The sequence below is a fragment of the Embiotoca jacksoni genome, unplaced genomic scaffold (assembly GCF_022577435.1).
Source record: "Embiotoca jacksoni isolate LCO1_2020_lvr unplaced genomic scaffold, fEmbJac1.0.p SCAF_8, whole genome shotgun sequence".
NCBI classification, from domain to species: Eukaryota; Metazoa; Chordata; class Actinopteri; family Embiotocidae; genus Embiotoca; species Embiotoca jacksoni.
The window spans coordinates 7,563,100-7,587,423 of record NW_027185436.1 but is presented as its reverse complement, the minus strand read 5'-3'; the positions used below and the strand labels follow the sequence as shown (position 1 = coordinate 7,587,423).

At 43.1% G+C, this 24,324-nt stretch overlaps 1 protein-coding gene across 1 annotated transcript in view; it reads right to left on the bottom strand.

The window, feature by feature from the left end:
- Positions 1-6: 6 nt before the first annotated feature.
- The window catches only part of sh2b3 (SH2B adaptor protein 3), a 51,119-nt gene continuing 26,801 nt past the window's right edge, over positions 7-24,324 (bottom strand). Inside the window, 7 exon segments of the mRNA XM_069139189.1 lie at positions 7-3,520; positions 3,522-3,748; positions 4,602-4,779; positions 5,170-5,384; positions 5,887-5,978; positions 9,996-10,084; positions 11,092-11,193. Of these exon segments, the coding sequence (XP_068995290.1) occupies positions 3,362-3,520; positions 3,522-3,748; positions 4,602-4,779; positions 5,170-5,384; positions 5,887-5,978; positions 9,996-10,084; positions 11,092-11,193 (1,062 nt within the window). The 3' untranslated portion in view covers positions 7-3,361.

Genomic DNA, 24,324 nt, shown 5'->3' with positions numbered 1-24,324 from the left:
CAACAGCAGCTTTCTGGCAAAGGCACAGTCTTTCTCCCTAAAAAGAAAAACCAGCAAAGAGAAGGGGGCGGGGCTGATATTCAAAATAGTCATTTGTTACCGTTGCTTTCTTTGAGCAAAAAAAAAAAAAAAAAAAAAATGAAACAAGAGGTGACGAGGGATTTGTTTAGACTCGGGCACGTGAAGGGGAAGGAAGAGCAACCGTACTTTTGCCAAAAACATCCTTGTTTTTGTTCCCCTTAAAAGATGTCAGTCTTGATCATGACGATACACAAAAGAGAACTACACAACCATTGTAAAAAAATTTTTTTTTTTTAAATGTTCCTTTGGTAGACAAAGCTGACTTAACAAGAGGAGTAGTCACAGCGGACTTCATGTTCAGGAGGAAATCGAGTCGCATTTATGTATTTCTCTAAAAAAAAAGAACAAACGGGAAACTAACGATGATTAAGAGGACAGAGACAGAATCGGGTCGAAACCATAAATTAAGCAGATTTACTGAAGGTAAAAATCGAAAATCATCGGCTGAAGTTAGTGTTAAAGCAAGGTTAGAAAAACAAAGAGACAACAGGCTATTTCCCAAAGGCACGCTCCCCCCGGCATGCTCCCCCCGGAGGTGAAGCTCCAGGTACAGAAAAATCCAGGTACAGACTCGCTTTTGGTAAAAGGCTCTTCCTGTTTGGACGTGTCCTTTCGATGACCTCCGATCAAAAAAAAAAAAAAAAAAAATGGTAGGCTCTCGATAAAAGTCACACCTGAGTTGACGTCTGAAGAGGTCAGTGCAGTTTTAAATTAGCAAGGTTAAACCTTTTTTAAAAAAATAAAAAAAAAGGCCTGACGACAAACCTTCAATTAAATCGTCGGTGTTTCGCATCTCGTGCAACATTCGGACACTTTCACAAACTTTCCTCACAGAGACTCTCGTTAGAAACGTAGAAGTTCTTTTAATAATTACATATAGTGTAAAAAAAAACATTATTTTCACAGCCCTTCCTTGTTGTTTTTTTTGTTTGTTTGTTTTTTTGCAGCTGTGGTCAACTTACACAGACAGTACGAAGACAAATAATTAATGCGACGAGTGTAAAAAGGTAGAGCTGGAGACGTGACGCTGAAACGAACTGCACCTTAATGTTCCCCCTGAGTGACTTCACTGTTTTTCCAGGAGCTGCATCGTGTCACCGTTTACTTTTCTTTTTTTTTTTTTTAAAGGTTCAAATGTGAGATTATCAAACCCGACTCGGACGTCTCCGGCGGTTTGACCCGGACGTCTCGGAGAATCCACACAACTGAAGGGACAAATCACGTTGGCTCTAAAATGGCCGACTTTGATTCACTTCCCACTTCGTTTCCGGTTTGTAAGCGGAGTGTCTCCCCCCCTTCCTCCTCCTCCTCCTCCTCCTCCTCCTCCCTCTCGTGCTTTTCAGGAGTGAAGCCGTTGAACATCTTCCACCAAGACCTGTATTTTTTGGGGTTTATGTGTACAAAAAAGAAGAGCGCGAGTGTCTCTTCCGGTGACGCCGAATCGTTGTCATACCACAAAATCAATAAAAAAGAAAAAGAAAAAGAAAAGAAATAATAATAATAATTTTAAAAAAAAGGAGCGGACGTTCTGGCACAGCTGTTTTATTGTCTCCGACGTCTCCATGCTCTTCTTTTCTCTCTCTGCTCTCCTCTGAGCCCGCTGCTCCTAGAAGGTTTTATAGGCACTTCTTTTTTTTTGTTTGTTTTCCTTCCCTTTACTGCTCGTGTGTGGGACTTTTTGAAACGTCGGTTTCCGCATCTGTAATTTAGTCATGTGCCTCGAGATAAACCTGCGCTGTGATTTGCTGCTGGTGTATCGATCAAATTCAAATCGCCGTCGTCTCGGTGCGTCTTTTTTTTTTTTTTTTTTTTGGTCGGCACGTTCGGAGACGAGCCCTGAAAGAGAATCGCCCGGAGAACCGAGCGGGCCCGGCGTAATGCCCGATGCAAACCTTTGATCAAAACTTGCATTGTCAGCGCTTTTTTAGTTGGAGTCAGACCAGAAGTACGGGAATGACATCCAATTTACAAACATTTTTCAGTGTTGCAGGATGGGAAAAAAAAAAAAAAAAAAAAGAAATCTAAATATCATAATTATTATAAAATTCCAGTTTCTTTGATTTTGTGGCAGAAAAGATTCTTTGAGGCCACATTAAGTTTTTACCAATAAATTTGGTTCCTTTGGTTCTTGAAATGCAACAAAGACACTTGATGGTGATTTTGGAAAACCCAGCAGGGAGTCCCGGGAACCGGCTCTAGAGACGTCAGCACAAACAAACCTGCTGATGGATGACACTCACTCACACTCACACACACACACACTCACACACTCACGCACACACACACCAAGAACTGCGTTTCAGGTAAAAACGGTGCTGCAGAAAAGCTGACGTCGAATCATTTCTGTGTTTCTCTGCTTCAGCGAAGGTACGACGGAGTGGAAGCGGTGCGCGATCTGCTTTTAGAAAAAAAAAAAAAAAAAGCTTCTCGGCGGACTTTAACCAAGTGTTCCTCTTCTTTTTTTTTTTTTTACTTTACTTTTTCTTATTTTTCTATAAAATAATCTGTGCATAGAAAAATACACATTGTTCCAAAGTGCACTGAAAGCGATGCGCACTTACGTATATGATAATGCACGAGAGGAGGCATCTCTGGTGGAGTGTAATGACACTCCGCAGCGGAGTGCTTTCGGTTTGGGTAAGAAGGGGAGATTTTACTCGACACTGACAAACTTTGTGTGAAGAATAAATGTCTTTTAAATACTTTGAAGGAGCGCCGACGGGGCAGGCGGCGCCTTCCCGTCAGTTCAGGGTGAAGGGCCACAGAAATGAAACCACCTGGACCACTTCGCCAGAACAGGAATCATTTTTGCTCCTCGCGTGACTTTTCCTCTCGCATCAATAGAACGAGCATCATCATCATCATCATCATCATCATCATCATCATCGCTGATGGTAAACTCCTAGAAATACATTCACTGTGGACACTCTGGGTGGAGGCAGTGAGACGCTGGTCAACACACACACCCAGCACAGACATCGTGTGTGTGTGTGTGTGTGTGTGTGTGTGTGTGTGTGTGTGTGTGTGTGCGTGTGTGCGTGTGTGTGTTTAGACATACACAGTGCTCTGCATTCACCAGACAAAGACTTGTTCGCTCAAGTTCATGAGTCTGCTGTAATCAGGTTAGCATCATGCGCTCTGAGAGTGTCACGCCCCCCCCCCCAACACGAAGCCGCCGGCGGGGCGACAAGCTGCGTCCGCGGGACGGCGCGCGGACCCGCCGGGCTTCACAGGCGACTGCTGTCTTTTCAGAGGTGACGGAGGTGTTTGAACCGGCGGGTCAGAGCAACATGTACTGGTTGTCTATCGCCCGCTTGCGACCCCGGTCGGGCTCCAGCTCGTAGTCCGAGTCCCGCTGGGGGACGACGGGAGCGTGGGCGTTGGGGTGTCGAAGCAGCGGCCTCCTCCCCACCGATTCGCTCCGCCGCAGGGGCGGGGGGGGCCGACGGCGCGGGGTCGGGCGGGAGGCTGCCGCGGGCGAACGGGGGATTCGCCGGCTGGGAAACGGAGCCGGGGCCGGAGGTGGTGGCGGCGGCGGCGGCGGCGCTGCCGGAGCAGGAGGTCGGCGGCCGGCTGGAGCCGCGAGCCAGGCTGCAGTGAGCCAGGCTGGGCTCCGAGCTCCAGCGGTGGAGAGAGAACGGGACGAGGAGAGCGCCCGAGAGCTGACCTGAGGAACAAACAAGAGAGCCAGTGAGGAGGTGGCGACATCGAAACAAAAACTCGAGCGTCTCTGACACCCCCGAGGCGCAGCCGCTCGCCGTCGCGCATCGGCGGAGGATCGAAACCGAGCTGTGACGCGGTAACGCCGGACCGCGCTTTTCTAGTTTTTAACCATCATTCCTGCTAAGAAGGTCACCGAGTTAACTTGGGAGGACCCCCCCCCCCCCCTGAAAACCTGGAAACGTCATTTACCCCAAAAAGAAAAGCGGCTTGAGAATGAAACCCAAACTGTCAGATGTAAAACCTCCACGATGACATAATTACTCACAACATCCTGGTTCAAATTTGAGCCGTCACACGCGGCGCAGTCGTGCGCCCACACTTTCTCTTTGAAATGTCGCTGTTTCACACTTTCGACTGCAGTGATACAGATCAACCTTCCCGCCGCCGTGAAGCAACAAGACGTCTCGCGACGACCCGTTACGTCCACGAGTTGCGAACGCTTCCGACTGAGACGGACTTTCCCTCAGAACATTTTCGCATTGATGTGAAACTATAACGCTTTTCACGAGCAAAATAAAAAAACAAAAACAAAATAAACAAGCGTGTCCGAAAATTTTCACCCGACGTTTTTGTTATCCCCCGTTCCCAAAACAAAAGAAAATTGATGCTGTCAAATTACAAAAAAAAAAAAAAAAAAAAAAAAAAAAAAACAAGACCAAGTAGTAACAACATAATAATAAAAGTAATATAAACGTTCACACAGTCATTCCTATCAAAGATTATTTAGCAGTGGTACGTGTATATTTTCTCTCTTGGGACAAAGACACATGAAGGCAGCCTGACAGCGGGAGTCTCACCCTGTGATGGAGGGCTGGAGCCCGCCACGACAAAGCTGGACAACGTGACGGCGCCGGCGGCCCCGCACTCCAGCGGGATGGGGAAGAGGCGGAAATGACTGAGCATGTCAATAACAGAGGGGAAGCGCAGATGCTGCACCCTGCACTGACCCCATTCTGTTAGAGAGAGGCGCAGGTGCTGCAGAGAGACAGACAAGAGGAGTGAGCAGTGGAAAAAAAAAAACACACCGTTTGAATCTGAGGACGGGCCGAACCGCCCACCACCACCCCACCCCACCCACCCGCCCGCCCGCCCGCCCGCCCTTCTGGGTTCGGTCACTTGGTTACGGTCGCTCCCGTCGGCAGCGCGTTTGCGTGACGCTTCCCCGTTTAAAGTATTATTTACCACACACCCCCGGTGGGGGAAACGGGGTCGGCGCCAGTTTTGGCGTACGTCGACGAAAAGAAGGGAGAACGTGGGCTCGGGAAAAAGAACTCGTTCTTATTACCGAACGTCTCGGCGAACCACCTCCCGGACGTGGACCGGACTGCCCTCGGTTACAGCGGCGGCCGGGTTGTGAGTCCGTACCTTTGCTTTTCCCTGGTAGTTGAACGTGAGAACGTAGTCTCCCCTGCGCGTCTCGCTCTGCCGCACCAGAAACACCCCGTGGCCCTCCGGTCCAGAGCTCTGAACCAGGTGGGCCGCCTTGACGCGAGAGATGGGCCCGTGGAACCAGGGGTAGGAGAACAGGAAGTGATCCGTCTTCTGGGCCGCCTGCTCCGGCAGGGTGAAGGTGACGGGGCCTGGAGGAGGGAGCACCGGAATCGCGTGTTGTTACTGTCCTGAAGTGTGATTCTGGCCGTAATAATCAATACGTGGACATCGATCATGGGTCGGGTTGCGGCGTGCGATGTTAACGGCGTCACGCGATCGCCCGGCTCATTGTTTGGCCGTCCGCCTCTCAACTTTACCAAATGTTTTCGGCTGCAGGGGAACCACAAAAGTAAGCTCTGAAAAGCCACTGCTGCACTACAAAGCTGCCGATTTACCACATAAGTTGGAGACTAGCTGCCGGGGGATGGCGGAGCATTTAGCAGCCGGAGAGATGGTGGGAGACCAAAACAGAGCTAAAAGGAGAGTCAAACAAATGCTACTCTTCTTAAAGGGCAAATCCGCTTTCTCATAATGTGGATGTTCTTGTTAGCAACGCGAGCATCCATCAGTTTGATGAAATGAAGACACATCTACACCCTGCGATGGCTCCGATGTGTCCCAAAAGTGACGTCCCCTCGTCCCACTACTCACTCTGAACTCCTGACTCTGAGCTCCCTCTCTGATTGGCTGGAGCAGAGCTGTCGGCGGGCGAGGGGAGGGGCTCCAGATCCACGCTACCTGACCTGAAGGACAAGAGCACATTCAGATTACACGCACTGTATCATCTGCAACGTGTGAAAGGGAAGAGGTCCATTTGGGGATGGTTTCCTTTCTTAACAGTCATTTTTCACATTTAGGTTTCACCGTCTGTTTGTACTCGAACTTCTGTTTTGTGGTGAAACGCTGCTGCAACTGTTATTACACCTGTTCCCCAAAAAATTCTACAGAACTGTCTGTGTGTGTGTGTGTGTGTGTGTGTGTGTGTGTGTGTGTGTGTGTGTGTGTGTGCGTGTGCGTATATCCCGTGTCTTGTAGCTATTTTGCATTTTATTTTTGACTATTTCATTTAATTTCAAGTTTATTTTAGGATTATATTTTGAATACACGTCATTTTTAAGGGCCAGCAGAGCTACTTCCATAACATTTCTGGTAGACCGTCATCTATTTGTGTTAGAAGTGAAAACTATTGTCTATTATTAGTTGTTACAATAAAAAAATATTTTAGGATCTTGATTATATATCGTTACTAACAGTACATTTTTGAGACATCAATGAGATGTCAAAGTTGAGATGCAAACTTTAAAAGCAAAAACTCTTAATGGGACCTATTGTTTGGAAGAGAGGGCCAGAGTTGGTCCTCGGGCCTCTATTTGCTTGCCACTGAGCTCGGGAATATATTTTGCCAATGAGAGTCTTCACAACGATAGACGTGTGTGTGTGTGTGTGTGTGTGTGTGCGAGCGCGCGCGTGTGTGTGCGTGTGTGTGTGCGTGTGTGTGTGTGTGTGTGTGTGTGTTGGCGGGCTGAGTCTATTGAACATGTAGGAAACAGCAGGCTGAAGGAACACAAAGACACGGAGCACAGACAGGAAGTGAGTCCAGTTCACCAGTTCAGATCTGAACTAAGACTTACTGTTCTTCTGTTTCACTGCTCTCGCACACGCACACGCACACGCGCACACGCGCACACGCACACACGCGTTATGTATGTGTTCTTACATAGATGAGAACGGGAAGGTTAAAGAGGGAAGCCGCAGCAGATCCTGCTGAAATGCTGACTTTAGTTTGCAGCTTTCTGAATAACAGGAAGACAAGTCTCCTTTCTCCACACTGTGTGTGTGTGTGTGTGTGTGTGTGTGTGTGTGTGTGTGTGTGTGTGTGTGTGTGTGTGTGTGTGTGTGTGTGTGTGCTCTTCTTCTAACTTAGCAAAAATCATTTTGTGTCTTGCTCTCACTAAGTGGGGAAAATTTGCAAAACAGTATAGACATTTCAAGGATCAGAGTTAAGGCCTCAGTGTGCTTGAAGCGAACTCCGTGGACCATATCAGACCACGAGTGTTTCCACTCGTCACGCTGCCTCCCTGATGTCTCTCCTGTACTCTTTGTATTATTGACGTGATGAACTACAGATATTGGTGCACACTTCTGGACAAAAGGCCTTTTTCACAGCACACATTTTGACTTGTAACGGAAGGAAAAGCGAAGGTCTCGTTTCATTAAAGTGACAGTGAGTTAGCTCACACGATCTCAGGACCCCGAACGTGAAGCAGCTGAACGGACTTCAGCCATCCTTCGTGTTATTATTTACACCTTCTCTGGACATCATTAATGATGCACCAAAAATGTTCACATGCTTTTTGTCTGACCAGCGCAGCACCTTGGATTATATGTGGCATCGCAGCAAAACTTAAACCCTGAAACTGCTGCATTGATGGACCGGTTCCATTCAAATGAATCACTGCATTTTCCCCACATTAAAATACATCTCTCTTCTTGTTCTTGCAGTTTGAGCTTCGCCGTGCAGAATGACGTGTGCGCGGAGTTTAAACTAATAGGCTGTTTTAACATTCATCTGCCGAAGAAGTAAAGTTTCTGTGCATTGAAAGTCTGATTTTAGAGGGCAGGCTTATGAGCAGGATATGTGACATCACAAATAGTCCACAAATAGATGCCAACCCTAATCCAAATCAACTTTGACAAGTGTGATATGGAAACGTGCAGCCTCTCGTGCACAAGCACACTGAGAAAGGACACTCACTAAGAGACATCTTGTTTCCTACAGTTCAACTTCATAAATTCAATATATTTGCCTGTATACAGAGTCTGGAATTTATAATGTGAGAGTAGATGTGATTTTAAGAGTTTCCACAAATTCATTTTTTCTTTGTGGAAAAATCATGTCAGCCACAAATAATTATTCAAAGCGTCTTGTAAACGTCTTAAAACATCTTTGGAGGGGATCTTTAACCAATCTGACGTACTTTCTGAGGCACATAAGGTCAGAATTACGATTAGATTAATAAGTGGCATGCAGTGATGTTAATATTACACATATAGAGACATGTGTAGTGAATTTAGACTAAATTAAAGGCAGTCCGTCGAAATTCCGCACAAATGGGTGTTTTTTTTTTTGAGTGTGTGTGTGTGTGTGTGTGTGTGTGTGTGTGAATCCCGACATCTGCAGAAATGAGAAAGGTCCTGAGGTTCTCTGAGTCTCAGACCTCCCCCACACTTCCTTTCACAGAGGAACACACACACTTTCACAAATACACTCAGACTGTATTTATCAGACTGAAACAAGAGACAGAAAGCTCCAATATAACTCATCTGTATTGCAGTATGAAGAACTCCTCAGAGTAATACTTCCACTGAGTATTGCTAAACGTACTAAACAGAGGCCAACCTGCATCTCCTTTTGAAAACACAACCAGTCTTTTTTTTTTTTTAGGCATTGCTGCATTTATACATTTCTTTTATGACTTCTACTGCGCTTGTTTTGTGATTTAAGCATTTATTTTTCTCCTTCGTGATACTCAGTGATACTTCCTTCAGGAAGTAATTTCATAGAGATTTTAGGTTAGGTTAGGTTAGGTAGTTACTTTATTAATCCCCGAGGGGAAATTTTTTTTTAATTTAAGCTGCTCTCACTCATCTTAGTAGATGATGATAACAATATTTGACTATTTTTGTTGATGATTACAATCATAAAGTTTCTGTTATACTGTACTGTATACAGTTCTATGAAGGACTGACATCACTTTTTTATGAATTCTAATTCTGTTAATGATTTAAAAAAAAAAAAAAAAAAAAAAAAAACCTGTTCCTGTTTCACCGCTGTCTAATATTTGTTTTTAAAGTGTATTTTGTCCACAGCAGAGTGACGGGTGAGAGAGAGACTCATGTAACAAAGTTTTCCAGCTTGAATTTCCAGGACTCCCACACAGCTTTAACTCCGCTCAGTTTTACAACTACTTTTGTTGCAGCTCTTTCAAGGCCTGACAAAACACTCTCCGCACAACACATGTTACCTCTCAAAGGTTTACCGTAAATATTGAGTTGACTGATGAGTCTGATGACTGATTACTTCCAGCAATATTCCAAATATAACAAGGCTCAAACCTGCTCTGGTCTGCAGAGCCCTAAAGCAAACGAATGCACGCATAAACTCAGGGATAGACAAATACACACACACACACACACACACACACACACACACACACAAATATTCTCACTTGCGTTTGCTCACACATACCTCTGCAGAAGTAAACATCCAGCACACCCACAAACACTGAAAACAGCCGAGTGTTAAATATTTCCACTCAGGATCTCAGAAGGAAAACGCTGCGTAAGAGACGGACAACCCACGCGGCTATTACTAACTTTTAAAGCACTCGCGATTTATCTGTGAAATGTAGTTTGTTCTGCAATCACGTGTGAGCAGCATGTTGTAGCTGGCGCAGCTGGTTTTATTCACTTTATATACAGTGAGAGATAAGATCAATCCAGAGGACGGTAAAATGATTACCGCACGCAACTACAGCCGTCACGTAGAGTCAAATATTCCCCCTGAAATGTAGAGGAGTTGAAGAAGGACATAGTATTAAATTTATAAACTAAAGTACCTTAAAACTGTACTGAAGTAGAAAGTTTTTGAGTTGTTACTTTAGTTGGCTCATATTTGAAAATATGCCTTTGTGTTAAGACTTTGTTTTGATATTTTGATATCCTATTTTGATATGTGTTTGTGTTTCCGTGTTTCTCACCTGTTGCTGATACATTCTTTTAGCTCAGTGGTCCAGGAGCTGACCTGCTGGTCGTTGTCCGTCTCAAATATCAGACTACCTCGATTAACCTGCAGAGACAAAGATGATTTCAAATATACCGTCCACATCAAAATGCACCACACTGTGCAAATGCAAGGAGTGGCAGGGACGCATGCACCGTGTGCACTGAGGGATTAATAGTCTCATTATTTCTATTTCAAGTTTTTCTATGAACAAAAAAACAGGGTAAAATAATTCACCTTCTTAAATCTTTTAACTTCATTTCGACAAAATTCAGAGTGCAACAGGATGGATATTACAGAGAAGAAAAACTATTTCAATACATGTGACTTGTATCTGAGTTTTACCATTAAAGAGTCAAACAGCCTCGGGAAATGTACTTTTTTTCCCCCCTCAATCTCATACAGAACATTTTGGTGAAGCAGATCATTGTAAATGAAAAAAAAAAAGAGAAAGAATGGATTTCTTTTTGATATAGAAAATAGTAGAGACCAAGAAAATTGACACCTCCACAACTGATGCGTAAAACCTCCTCGTATACTGGCTGTTTTGGTTGCGATTCATGTCTGTTACTTGGACGAATAAACAAATACAAATATCCATAAAAAGTTTCCGCATCCATTTTGCAGGATAATCCACACGTGGTAAACAGTTTCACTAAAATGCTGCTCATGACAAAGTTTAAATAAAGGCAGTAGTGAAGCGACAGACAACGTGTTGTTTGGGGAACAACAGATGATGAAGCATGTGGACGGACAGCGGAGAAGTGACCCGTGTTTGTATGTTTCTATAAATGTTTTGATACGTTTTTCTCTCTCGACGTTGAAAGGAACGAGATTTGGGTGGAATATCCTTTAAATTGAAGGCAACAAGATCTAAATGAGGCCTATTTAGAGAGTTTTGAGATGACAATGTTTATCCTGTTTTGTCTTTATGTTGGATTGAGGGTCAAAGATCTAAGTGATGTGGACATAAACAACTCGGAGAGCACAGTCCTCCCACTGCAATTTAGTAAAGACAGAGTTCAGAGAGTCGCTGAGGAAGAAACTTGACCTCCATTTAGTCCCGAACTCACCTTTAAAACAAATGTGTTTAAGTTGTCGGGCATCTCCAGCCGGTTGCAACGACGGACTTCTTGGATATCTGAGCAGTGAGTCGTTAGCTTGGGACTGGAGGCCTGAAAAACACAATAAAGACATAATTACAGACAGATCAGACTTCACTCTTGTACACATTATTACACATTGAAATACAGAAACTAAAAGTAGAACCTGAAAAAACAAAGAAAAAGAGTCACGGCCATCGTGTGCCGCGTCGAACGGGAAGATTTACCTTGGTAATGATTTCTCTTGCTTTAAAAAGGTCTTTAAAAACTGCTGTGTGTAAATAACAAAGTAATAAAATCATTCCTCAAACAGCTGGTGTCTGAGCCGACTTAAATCCCCTAATGAAACATACAACAAGCTAGTTAAAGTAGTTTGCGAGGAAACATGATTTGATGGGGCGTCGAGACCTGGAAATGTGGATGTTGTTTGTGGGAAGATATGTTTTTTTTTGTGTGTGTGATGATTTGAGCAAAACTAAACCCCCCCCCCCCAAAAAAAAATCCATTCACCTTCACTGTTTTTTGGGTGGAAGAGGATGTCTCGGGAACAGATATCTCACAGACTTGGCATCTCTCAGCTCCAATTCTCGCGACTCAAGTAAACAATAGAGAAGTCTTGGCCCAGATACCAGAGCTCTAAAATATTGGCCATTACCCCTCGAGGCCGATAGACAATCTGTTCCGAGATTGATAAAACCCAAATTATCTGCGTGGATAGATACCATCAGGGATTTACGTAAGGACTGTGAGAAAATATCATTTTTTGTGATTTGGGTCAACCATTGTTTTAACCCTTCAGGTAATATCAGGAAAACCTTCGGCTTAAATCCAGGGCTCGTATACAAACTTGTGCCTCAGCTCCGCTCTGAGTGCACGAGTCAAACTTCACAGTATATTTAATACTCAGTTTACATCAGTGCGGTTACATTTGTTGTCCACAGATGACTGCAGAAGTATTACCGCGTGCTCGCTTTCCTCCACTTTTGTTCAACTATTTAGCACGTCGGTGAAGTGCTGAGTGGAGCTGACCTCCGAGTGTGGAGCCGCTGTAGTTTGTGTAAGTTTACGATTGACTGATTAAACTAGAGATACCACATGACACAGTTTATCTATGAACACATACATGTGTGCAACGCAGATGCTGTTTTCCATGTTTACACCTAACTAATGGGAAGCAGATGGTCCACAAAAAGCCTGGAAAGCGGAGGCAGGTTGTGTTTGACGAGGTGGAGTTTACGTGTGTGGATGTGGAGTCCATCTGCCTGCGTGAGGGTGAATCCCCTCTGCTGCTCAAAGTGAAGCTTCCCTGATCGAAAGCAAATGCAGTGAACCGTGGGAAGAAGAGCATGATGGGAGTTCTGCTGGCGGAGCGCCAAGGTCGACCCCACCAGGACAGAATATGTATACGAACAAAGTTGGATGAGATACGAGGGTCTCCCTGGTGGCTGTTTGGCCAACAAAACCATCGTTGACTTTTATGCACAAATGAAACAAGACACTCGGAGATTCAGAGTCCCCGTCGCATGCAGGTAAACCCCGACACCCAGCTGGACACGAGGACGGCAACACGCGTGAACACGAGTGAACACCCGTGGGTGCGCAACAACAAGCACGTGCACCCAAACTAACCATATGTCACTAATACACCGATGAACAGCCTCCAAACCACAGACACACGCGCGCACGCACACGCGCACGCACACACACACACACACACACACACACACACACACACACACACACACACACACACGGATGACTTGATCAGCCATGTGCACAGGCCTGCAGCATGCTGGGTCAGAAGTCACCTCTGAAATGAAGCCTGGGCGACAGCTGATAGAAACAGGTGGAGACAAGAGAGTCAGCAAACTGTTCTTAAGTTCTTAAGAGTTTAAGAGCGAGCGTGTGTGTCACGTGTCAGCTCTACGTGAGCTGTTGTGTTTGACAACTGAATTTGCCTAATCATAACACCGAGTTGGGAGGCATGAGGAGGTGGAAAGTAGGCACCGTTTACTATTACCGATGCTGTTTTTGATATCTTTAGGCTTTTTATTCGTGTGTGCAATAAAAAGTACAAACTTGTAAACATGCAGGATATACTGGGAGAGAAAAAAAAAAAAGTCTTTATGCCTGCAGCTCAGGATCTTCATATGTAATATATGAAAGGTTCCGGGCTGCATTACAACACAGGAAATCACAGTGGTGTGCTGCGATGTCCTGCATCTGTCATTCTGGTCGATTACAATTCCTCTTAAACTTGTGATGATCAGTAAATTGTCAGAATGATCAGGTTATAGTTTCTTAAATGTGAATCTGTTGCATTTTGTTAAAAATAAAATTGACGGGCTTCATGATGTTGGCTGGGCCAAAACGGGTAGTAAATATACTCGTGGCAACTTTATATATATTTCACTGTTGCTCTACTTAAGTGTTCAAATTCCCGTCAAATAAAGTACAAATTCGTGTGTAATTCTCAAAACATAAAGTATCTCCCAGCAGTAAATGTGACATGCAGTAACCTCGGCAACGCACAGTGGAGACTAATGAGATCAAACCCTGTGAGATAAACACATGCAGGACAGCAGAACAAAGGAAAAAAAAAAAAAAATCAGAGAGCAGCGTGAGAGAGCAGAGGCAGCAAAAGGAAACAGACCAGACAGCGAAAGACTCTGCATTGGGTGGGAGGGAAGGAGGGAGGGAAAGAGAGAGAGAGAGAGAGAGAGAGAGAGAGAGAGAGAGAGAGAGAGAGAGGGAGGGAGAGAGAGAGAGAGAGAGAGAGGGAGGGATGGAGAGCTGAAGAAAGAGCAGGGAAGACGGATTCCAGGGTTTTGTGCACTGGATGAGTTTGAGTCTATGTGACAGTGTGTGAGCCTGAGGAATGTCTATGTTAATCTTACACACATGAAAACAGACAGGAGCACACACATCAGAAGAATAGATTTACACCCACCCACCCGTCCCTCCCTCCCCCCCCCTCGTCACTCTTATTGCGCTGCGTTTCAACCACAGACTAATTTTATCAATACCAGATAGAATGACGCAGAGCGGAGAGGGATGTGACTCATTTAGTGAGAACTGAGTCAGTGAATGAACAACTGACGAAAAGTAAACTCATGCCAAGTCGCAGAATTTCAGTCCAGGTGTGTTCAGAGGAACCTGCTCGGCCTTCAGATTCAGGTTAAAACGTTAAAATGTTTTCTTATGACTTTCCTCGGCATAAAGATCGAGATAGTTAGAGCGAGAAAGATCTAATCAATATGTTCTAAAAGGAAAGGAGGAAAAAAAAACCATATGCAAAGATAATCTTGTTGGTTGGTAATGAACTGGCAACCAAGTTATTTAAAACGAATCATTAAGTTAAATTAAGTTAAATTAAATTAGATTAAATTAAATTAAATTTGTGACATAATAAGATTTTTTAACTTTGGATAAGATGAAATGGTCTTCATCTAGTTTTATTATGAATTAACTTTAAATGTTTTGAGCTGACATGAACGAGTCGTCTTCAAGTGCTCATGTAGACAAAAGGATTGTCGAACATCCTCAACTCCACAAAAACTGGACAAACTCCATTCGATGATGAAGATCTCGTGACATAATCAAAAGTCCCACAACAACTCTGCACTAAATAGTCTTTAAACCTGCAATAACTCATTTTGTTTGGCCGGTAGGGGGCAGTGGACACAAGTGGTGAAGCAAACACGACTATATCATCACCTTTTAAGTTGATATGTCGATCTTGATAACCAACACTTTCTTATTGACACATTCAGCAGCTGCAAAACAACATCATAGATCATTTGGAGTTCTCTCAGATCAAAGAGACCGACATCTGGGCTCGGCATCTGCACCCACCTGTTAGGTGGTGTTAAGTTATCATACGACTCTGACAGTTACTCTGCCTATTTATTCAGTCCATAAAAGAGAAAATAAGATCATAGTTAAACATTATTCAGTGTCAACTTCCTGCTTTTTTCTGTTTTATATCATACTGAAAAGAATATATTTCAGCTTTGGTCTGCAGTCCAAAACACTGCGGCCAGACAAAACCAGAGACTTATGAAGCGGTCGCGATGTCAAGGACATCTTTTAGTGTTTTCTAACATTTTGCAGGCCAGACAAATAATCAATGAAGCAAGAACAGATCAATCGCAGTGGCAACCTGACAAGAGTTTACAGCGGATGTGCGACAGCGAATGAGACGTGCTACTCTCGCTCTGTGTGGTGGTGAGCTTTTGGGCTGGGTGAGTCATTGAGAGGATTTTTAGTGAGAATGTGAATGAGTTTCTGAGGAGGAGCATCTTTGAGGAACCATGTGTGTCTGTGGAGGGAAGAAAAAAAAAGAAGGCGTACAGCAGATGTCTGACTGGTTGAGCAACATAACAGGCCTGATTTCTGTGAATCAACTTCATCAGGGGAGCAAATTCTGGCTCACAGCACATTTCCTATTACTGCAAATTGTAGTCTGTAACACTCGAGAGAGAGAGAGAGAGAGAGAGAGAGAGAGAGAGAGAGAGAGAGAGAGAGAGAGAGAGAGAGAGGGAGAGAGGGAGAGAGCGAGGGAGAGAGAGAAAGAGAGAGGGAGAGAGAGAGAAAGCCCCCCCCCCCCCCCCCCCCCCCCCACACACACACACACACACACACAGAGACAGGACTTTGCCCTTTTTGCCCAGAGTGAACAATGGTACATAGTGGGTTTGACATAACTTGGATTAATAACCGAATGAGTCCACAAGCTGAAGGCCGATCAAACTTCTGTATGAAGCAACTGTTGACATTTGTTGTTGAGGATCAAACAATCAACCTGAAAGAGATATAACATGACCACAAACAGACACACAACTGGTTAAAAGATGCTCAAAAAGAAAAACCCACAAATAGATGCAAAATGATCAGAGAGAGCCACAAACAGAAACAAATCGACGATAAATAATGATGCAAAAGGACTCAAATAGACACAAACGACAAAATAAAGGGCTCAGTGGCGGTAAAGAGATGTGAAACGGCCTCAAATAGATGAAAAACAAGATGCAAAAAAACAAATAAGGGATGCGAAATGATGTCTTGCAAAGATGTAGGAAGGAGGGAGGGCTTATTACCGAGATGCGACCACGTTGTTTAAAAACCTCCCTCGTCCCGTATGAAAATGTCAAAAGTTAAAAGTGTGTTTGTAGGTGCAACTGCACCGTTTTCTTCATTCGTCACTGAAGCCAAAAACCAAAGCCAACGCAACACGTCCTCGCCAACGACAGCCCGGTACGAACGTCCTCCACACGCAAGAGGGACAGATGCAGACAAGTCGGCACGTAACCAGAGACAACAGCGAGCGTAATGAGTCTGTAAACACGGAGCGAGCCCCTCGGGGAAGCATTTCATTCACGTCTTAAATTACCGCTCCTCTTCGTCTCAACAGCTCACTGCATGGTTTGCCTGCAGACCTCCAGTCTTTGCCCTCCTCCTCCTCCTCACCCCGCAGCAGAGGACGAAGCGACGGCACGTCTCCACACAAGGTCGTCGCGTGCTCCCAGTGTATCAATAACAGGACATCGTTTTGACATTCAATTATCTCTTTCAGGGAACAAACACAAGGACGTTGTGTCAAAATGTTGCCCTCTGTGAATTATTTACGCATCGACCTGAGTGAGTGGAAACCTACTTCAAAAGGGATTTACCACATTAAACCCGTCACAGAACAAACAAGCCGGTACAGGGCATCGATCACTGGATGATTATTAAAGTGATCTGACAGCTGATTGAAAAGAGAGTTGTTTTTTTTAATTTTTTTTTTACTACCAGCAGCACATCGTGGAGAAGAACAAACACAACGCCGCGTTAGTCTTTTCTTTTGGTTTCATGACTGCGGGCCCGTTCACATGGAATACATTTGGGTTTTTATTTAAAACAGTAGCCGTACGTTGCTGTGTGTTGACGACCTGTCTGGGTTGTTGTCATCCTGCAGAATGAGTTGGGGACCAATTAGACGGCTCCGTGATCAGATCTGAACTGAATTTGAATTCAATTCGGACTTTTGTGCTTTATGAAGTTTTAAATTTAGAGATACTTTCTCCAAATCAGTTTGTTCACTGAAGCCATATGATGTTTATATCATATTTTATTGACATATCTGGATTTCTCCCTACATAAAAATACATGTTTGTTGCAGCCCTATTGGAACACCTTACAACAGATTATTATATACTAAAATATCCGCAGACATCATCAGCATCAACTCTGCGAAATATTAAGCTGATGGTGATCCGTCACAGTACTATCACCCCTCAGTGTCCTTTCAGTTTTCACTCCTCGTTCATTTCACATTGACTCAACTTTCACTACTACGTTTCAACTTCGAACACACACACACACACACACACACACACACACACACACACACACACACACACACACACACACACACACACACACACACGCACACGTATTGTAAATATGAAGCACCGATATGCAACACAGCACGGTCTACATCCTGAAGATATTTCGATTTTGAATGTAGAATGATGGACGTACTTCACAATTCTTTCACATTTTGTAAACTAAACAAGCAATAAACAGATACATTTTATTAATAATAATGAAATTAATAAAATATTTTGAAATAGTGCCAAATGAATGACATTCATTATACTGTGCTACTAAAGACTTTTTTTTTTCTTCTTTTTCTCGGCCACTAAAACTTAATGAATGATTATTGTCCCTGCTGAATAAACTTATTAGAAAATAATGTATAAAATCCAAACAGAAAACATTTCAGGCACTAATGCCTCAGATGTACGCAGAGCAGCAAACAGTTGATGAAAGCAGCACATAAACAGAGACGCGGCGACAGATGCAACCATGCAACCTCTCACCCACAGTCACAAGCCCATCTACAGTTTGAGTGCACACACCCACACACGGGTGACACACAGGATGTTTGGAGTCCAAAATGATCTTCCCAGGGTCCCTTTCTCAAGGCCGTTGCCACGGCAACTGACTGACACTCAACATTTCTCTATCCCTCCGAGGGTCACTGTAGCCAACGGCGTCCGGGGTGCACGCGTGTGCGGTACTGTGTATGTATGTGTGTGTGTGTGTGTGTGCGTGTGTGCGTGTGTGCGTGTGTGCGTGTGTCCGTAACCTTAGACTCTGCAGGGTCACCAAACTGGTCTCCGGAGAGATTTTGGAGAATGTGTATGCACAGTTATCTAACACACACACACACAGACAAACACACAAACTTTAAAGACTTAGAGTAGAGCACCACCCACCAGGAGGGGACATGACCTCGTACACAGTAACCAACACATCTGTCTGTACTTCCCCTGGTTTCAGGTCCGGATCACTGATGCATTTCTTTTTGCTGCATACTAAGAGGACAGGCCTGGTGACATCATATCTGTACTTATTGTCAATGAATCCTTTGCAAAGACCCAAAAGAGCAGTGAAATGGTCTCGCTAACAAGTAACATTTGTGAAGCCAAAGCCTCATACAGCTTATTTTTCTAAACCACAGAGCTCCACTGTTGCCCTTAATGTTTAAAAACCAATCATCAAACTACACGGGTCAAGTTTCCATCCAAATTTAGCTGCAAATTCTAACCACAATTCTAGTGAATCAGCAAAAGAAAATGAACCACCATTCACTTGCAGTTGGTGCAGCAAAATTTCTATTTGCGAAACATTTGCTGAAGACGAGCGTGCAACAAGATGATGAAGATCGAAGGTCAAATGAATGAAAACAATGTGAAAATGACATGTTTGTTTAATTTAGTACTTTGAGGAAGGTTGCAGTGTCCTTATCGCGCCATACATCCGAGCTTTGTGTTCGTTTGCCTGTAAATACTTGATGCCTGGCTCACTCAAGTTTAAGCAAGCTTAAACAATTTCCTCAGCAGCAGCAGGGAACTGTAGTTTTTAGGATATGTCACTCGAACAGTCGACGCTCAAGTGCACCCAATTCCTGTCCTCGTGTTTAATGCAGATTTTATCTGTGGAAACAGTTTGAAATTCTAAATATTACTCAAAAAGGTTTTGCACTTTGCTGGGGTGGAAAATGTTCGGGAAAGAAAAATCTGCAAATGTAAACAGACTGTTGAAATAAATCGGTAAAATTGCGACAAATATGAAGCACGTGATCTGCAAATTTGAAAACAGGTTTCTGGGCTTCAACCTTTACATTGATCACTGCTCCATGTGTCAGTGCGGGGACAGTTTTAAACCCGTCCATGTTCCCGGACTCTTTTTATAATCAGGTTGAGGTGAACGGTTTACAGCTCTGCCTGGATCGTGGCTACTGAAGACAAATTCCTGCTATGTTTGTCAAGAAGAATGTGCTCCTTTTTTTTTTTTTTTAATGCGTTTCTAAAACATGTACAGCTGCAGCTGATGGTGATCTGCAGCAGCTGGCATTGTTTTCACCCGTCCAGTCTGCCAGAGTCCACCAACTGTTGCTTGTGCCGTGCAGATTAAACTCTCCTGAGGTCTTCCTCCATAGCTGGAGGGACAGAAATAGACTCTGTGATACCTGCTCTCTCCAGTTTTACCCCTTTTGTGCTGGAGTCTCTGTCAATTTTTTTTTAAAAGTAGGATTTGTTTTAGAAAAGAGAATCCAAAACATGCTAATAAAAAAAAAAAGTTTAATGTCCTGCTGAGGATTGCGTCCACGAGAAGCAGCTGTGATCACAAAGTACCACATTACAAATACATGAAAATGGAAACCTCTCTGAAATCAACTCACCTCAACTTTGGGTTTTGGCCAATACCTTAAAAATAGTTGCGTTAATACATTAAATGTAAAATTAGAGGGGTTTAGGTTTAGTTTATGCATTTATTTTTTTTCAGATCAACTCTTTTATCGCTTAAAATATTTTAAAAACATCCCGTCACTGAGAAAAACTTCGACAGTCACCTCTGCACACACAAGTATATGATCAGTGTACATGGTGGAGTAGGAGATCATTGGAACTGATTGCATTCATAATCAGCTCTATTTGTGGCATCACGGAGGAAGTGGGAAACGCAAAGACACACACACACAGTAGTTGTGGGGTTACCAATACTGATAGAGATGACTGTGTTCTTGGAAACCTGTCAGAAGCTGTCAGAGACAATGAATAAATGTGTCACTTCATTGCACTGCCCTCTTTGTATACTTCTCAGAAATACTGATATACAAGCCAAAAATGAAGGTAAGACAGCGCACTCAAGATTCACAGAAGTGAGCACAGTTCCTTGTAAATTCACTAGCTGTGGTTTTGCACACAAGATAAATTAACAAACCTGACAGAGCAGAAAAAAAATAAGTCAGTGAAAAAAAAAAAAAGAAGAAAAACATTCAGCATCTTTCCTCTGAAGATAACTACCGAGATACGACAGTAAACTTTAAATGAAAACGATTTTAAATGTATTTTATCTGAAATTCTGACTTAATAAACGCAGATCGACTCTGACAAACACGTTTCCAGTCGGAAATCTCAAAAGCTTCCAGTCGTGTAAATATGTTCAAAAATTTTACGACACCATTCAAGTTCGATAAGTTCGAGTACTCTAAGTTTTTAACCAGAAAACTCAGCCTGTGATGCATGCCTGGAAATGTGAACTGTTATTATTGGGACTGCTTTCCAGAAAATAAATAGTCCTGATGAGAACTACTGAAAGCGAGGTCTGTGAATAACTTTGGCTCACTGGAAAAACGGTCTTATTTTTTTTTTAGAAAGAAAGAAATTTTCTTTTGGCAATTAAATAATTTAGGACCACAACACTGTATAATGCCACCACTGTATCGATCACACAAGTGAACGCTGTGATCCTAATAATTGTAAGACAGTGTCTCTGCGTGAGATACAGTCATTTTCAGGGTGTCTTGGTAGCCGAGTGGTCGTGTTCTCACGGTCACAATGTCCCTAATTTGAATCCCACTCGGAGCTTCCTCTCTCTCGTCTCATTTCCTGTTACCTCCTCACTGTCACTATCAAATATAAAAACTAAAATATATATATATATATACATATATATATACACACACACATATATATATGTATGTATATATATGTATACATATATATATACATACATACATATATATATATATATATACGTATATATATATATATACACACACATATATATATACATATACATACATATATATATATACATACATATATATATTTATATATATATTTTAGATTATATGATATTATATTTAGATTATAATTAATATTATATTATTATATTATATATTTAAAAATAGAAATATCTTTTTTTTTTTTTTTTTTTTTTTTTAACTCTGGAGAAATGTCTCGTGCAATGAATGACCATACGTCACCAGATTTTTGGCCCTGACTACTATTCCAGTGGGATTATTTTTTTCCATTCAAATCATTAAATCGGTGATTTTGTAAAACACAACTCACCCCAGATAAATTCTACCAAGTAAGTCACGATGTCGCGACGAGTGTAAAACCTTCCTCTCGTACTGAAATACGATGAAAAACAACCTGCAGAAGCAGACCGGCGTGCAGGGAAACAGAAAATAGATCATGTGATTGTGTGTAGTGGTGAGCAGAGCGCCAGTCGGTGCACGCGTACACACGAGCGGCGTTTTCGCGTACTTCAACGGATACGGTTTTCGTATCAGTGACCGCAATCTTGCAAAAATGTTTTCAAACTCGCATGATACGGGTTCGTCAGTTAAGAAATCCGCGATAAATAATGTTGAAAAATCGTTTTCTTTGCAACAACAACAAAAAAAGAATGCAGTGACACAAGCCACAAAAGCACAGGGAATCTCTGCTGCTGTGCAGCTTCGAATGCCCACGAGACGCGCAACGTGTGTCTGCTTCTTTCAGTTCGTAGCATGAAATATGGACAAATGTTTGAGACATTGGCACAACATTCACTCAGCAGTGGATGGAAAATTGCTCGCATGTGTGCGTCTCTGTGTGGGATCTTACACGTGTGCGACTAATCCACGTCTTGGCATGTGTCAGTTATGGGAGTGTGTGTTTGTGTGTTTGTGTGTGTGTGCGTGTGATGGTCAGTTAAGGGTGTGTTGTGTGTCCAGTAACTGTGCACATGTGGAAAAGACTAGTAAAACTATTTTTACCCAGCATTTTTCTTACCCTAGAATCCGGTCTTCACTCGCTTCCTGCTCTGCCTCTTTGCTTTTGTTAGAATTTCTTAACAATCGCAACGCACCCAACTTTATAACTCTGAAATTAGCGACACTAATCACTGGGGACATGCAGGGATCAGAGACACCTCTAAATGTTTATAACACAGGAGCAAACGGCACAATTGAGAAAATCCTCACTGGCAAGACGATAAAAAGTCTCCGATTTCTTGAGGTGAAATTGAAAAGCACATAATAAATAAGTGCCAGTTGTGTTTGGCCCTTTAAGGGAAACCAGACTTAAGAGGAGGGTGCAGGGTTAGAGACGTGACTTAGAATAAAGCCGAGTAGAAAAGTGTGAAGTAACGAGGGGATGAAAGAATAAAGCACTAGATATAAAGAGATGTACTGTTTCTGCAGTGTTCAATGTTTTTTTTTTTTTTTTTTACAGCCTTGTTGATACTTCATAATCAAAGTATGATGGATAATCCGGTAAAAAATACAATTATCTGCAGAATAGAAATATGGATGGAGCTACAAACTGTAAAACGTGGAGGCATCACACGCATCTTCAACCCGACAGCACAGAAGATCCAAATAAAGACGCAGTTTCAATGTGGACACCAAATATTAGTGTCAGCAATTCAGTACACGATCAGATGTGAAATATGGTCACTAACTCCCTTTCTGTTCCCGAGTTCTGGTGTTCAATATGAACAGAAACGTGTTTTGCGGAACATTTTTACTGTCACAGAAAAGTTGACCTTTTTTTATCCTTAGACATTTGTGTGAAATGTTGTCAAAGTTGGTGTATGCATTCTTGATTTATAGCCACAGATGTGTTTTATGAGGTCACGGTGACCTTTGACCATCCAAATGTAATCTGTTCATCCCTAAGTACAAGTGAACCGGTTTAAAGACATCTTCTCCAGACGTTACTGAGACACAGCGTTCGCAAAAATGGGACGGACAGACAAACCAAAAGCATCATGGCTGTCGCTGACGTGGAGATTTAAAAACATACAGCGACTAATGTGTACGATAAGTGCGAGCACTGACAGAAGAACAAGTGTAAAGATGAATCTGCACACAAAATGAACAAACAAACAGAAAACGTAGTCACAGGGAGTTTGTTTGCAGCCTTGAGGCATTTTATAAATAAGAAATGATTTAAGAGCAGAGCTGACCTGAATCATTAGCATATGAAGACCCTCAAACCCACACGAGTGTGTGAAATATCAATATAAAATACATTCCAGTTTACACTGAGCAAAAACAGACGCGGTCCAACAGGAGTTGCCATCCTCTGAAAGCGCTGCAGTAAATCCTCCCTCTTGATGATAGCTCCGTTTTTGACTGAACAGTTTCAGAGAGATGATCATTTTGGAGGATGTTGTTTTATGATGCAGGACGATTTATCACAGGACTGTTAAATTTGGACAACATCAGTTTTAACTTGGTGTTCCTAATAAACTGGATCCCCTGGTCAACATATTCAACCTGCGCTGTTACACATCGGCAGAGGTGATCAGTCTCTGCTGACGTAGCAGCAATATAGCTTTGGTAAAGCTAATCACGGTATTTCCATGCAGACAAGAGCAGTAAACAAACAGTGTTCGTGCAGAAATGTGCTCCGTTGTTCTCACTGCACTGCAGGAAAAAGAAGAGGAATCACAGAACGGGCAAGATGTGACCTTTGACCCCCTCCTGTCTGAATGAGGAGTTCAGTGACAGCACTGTGGAGGTAGTCAGCAAACAAAAGAAAGTCATATTTCTCTTGTTTGTTTATGCTTGCACTGCATGAACATTTTTCAGGTGACTCAAGTCGACGCAAAGACACATCAGATGAATTTCGAGGCGTCAGCATTTCTTACTGCGTGGCGTCTCGTCAGAGCCAAAGTGAGGAGCACACTCACACACCGATGGTACGCCACCCGGAGCAACTTAGGGTTCAGTGTCTTGCCCAATGACACGCAGGCATGTGGACAAGGAGGAGCCGGGGGATCGAACCGACGACCTTCCAGTGCACCATCTGAGCCACAGTCTCTCTGATCTTAATGCACTTGTGCTCACTCGGTAACACGGTAGTGTTT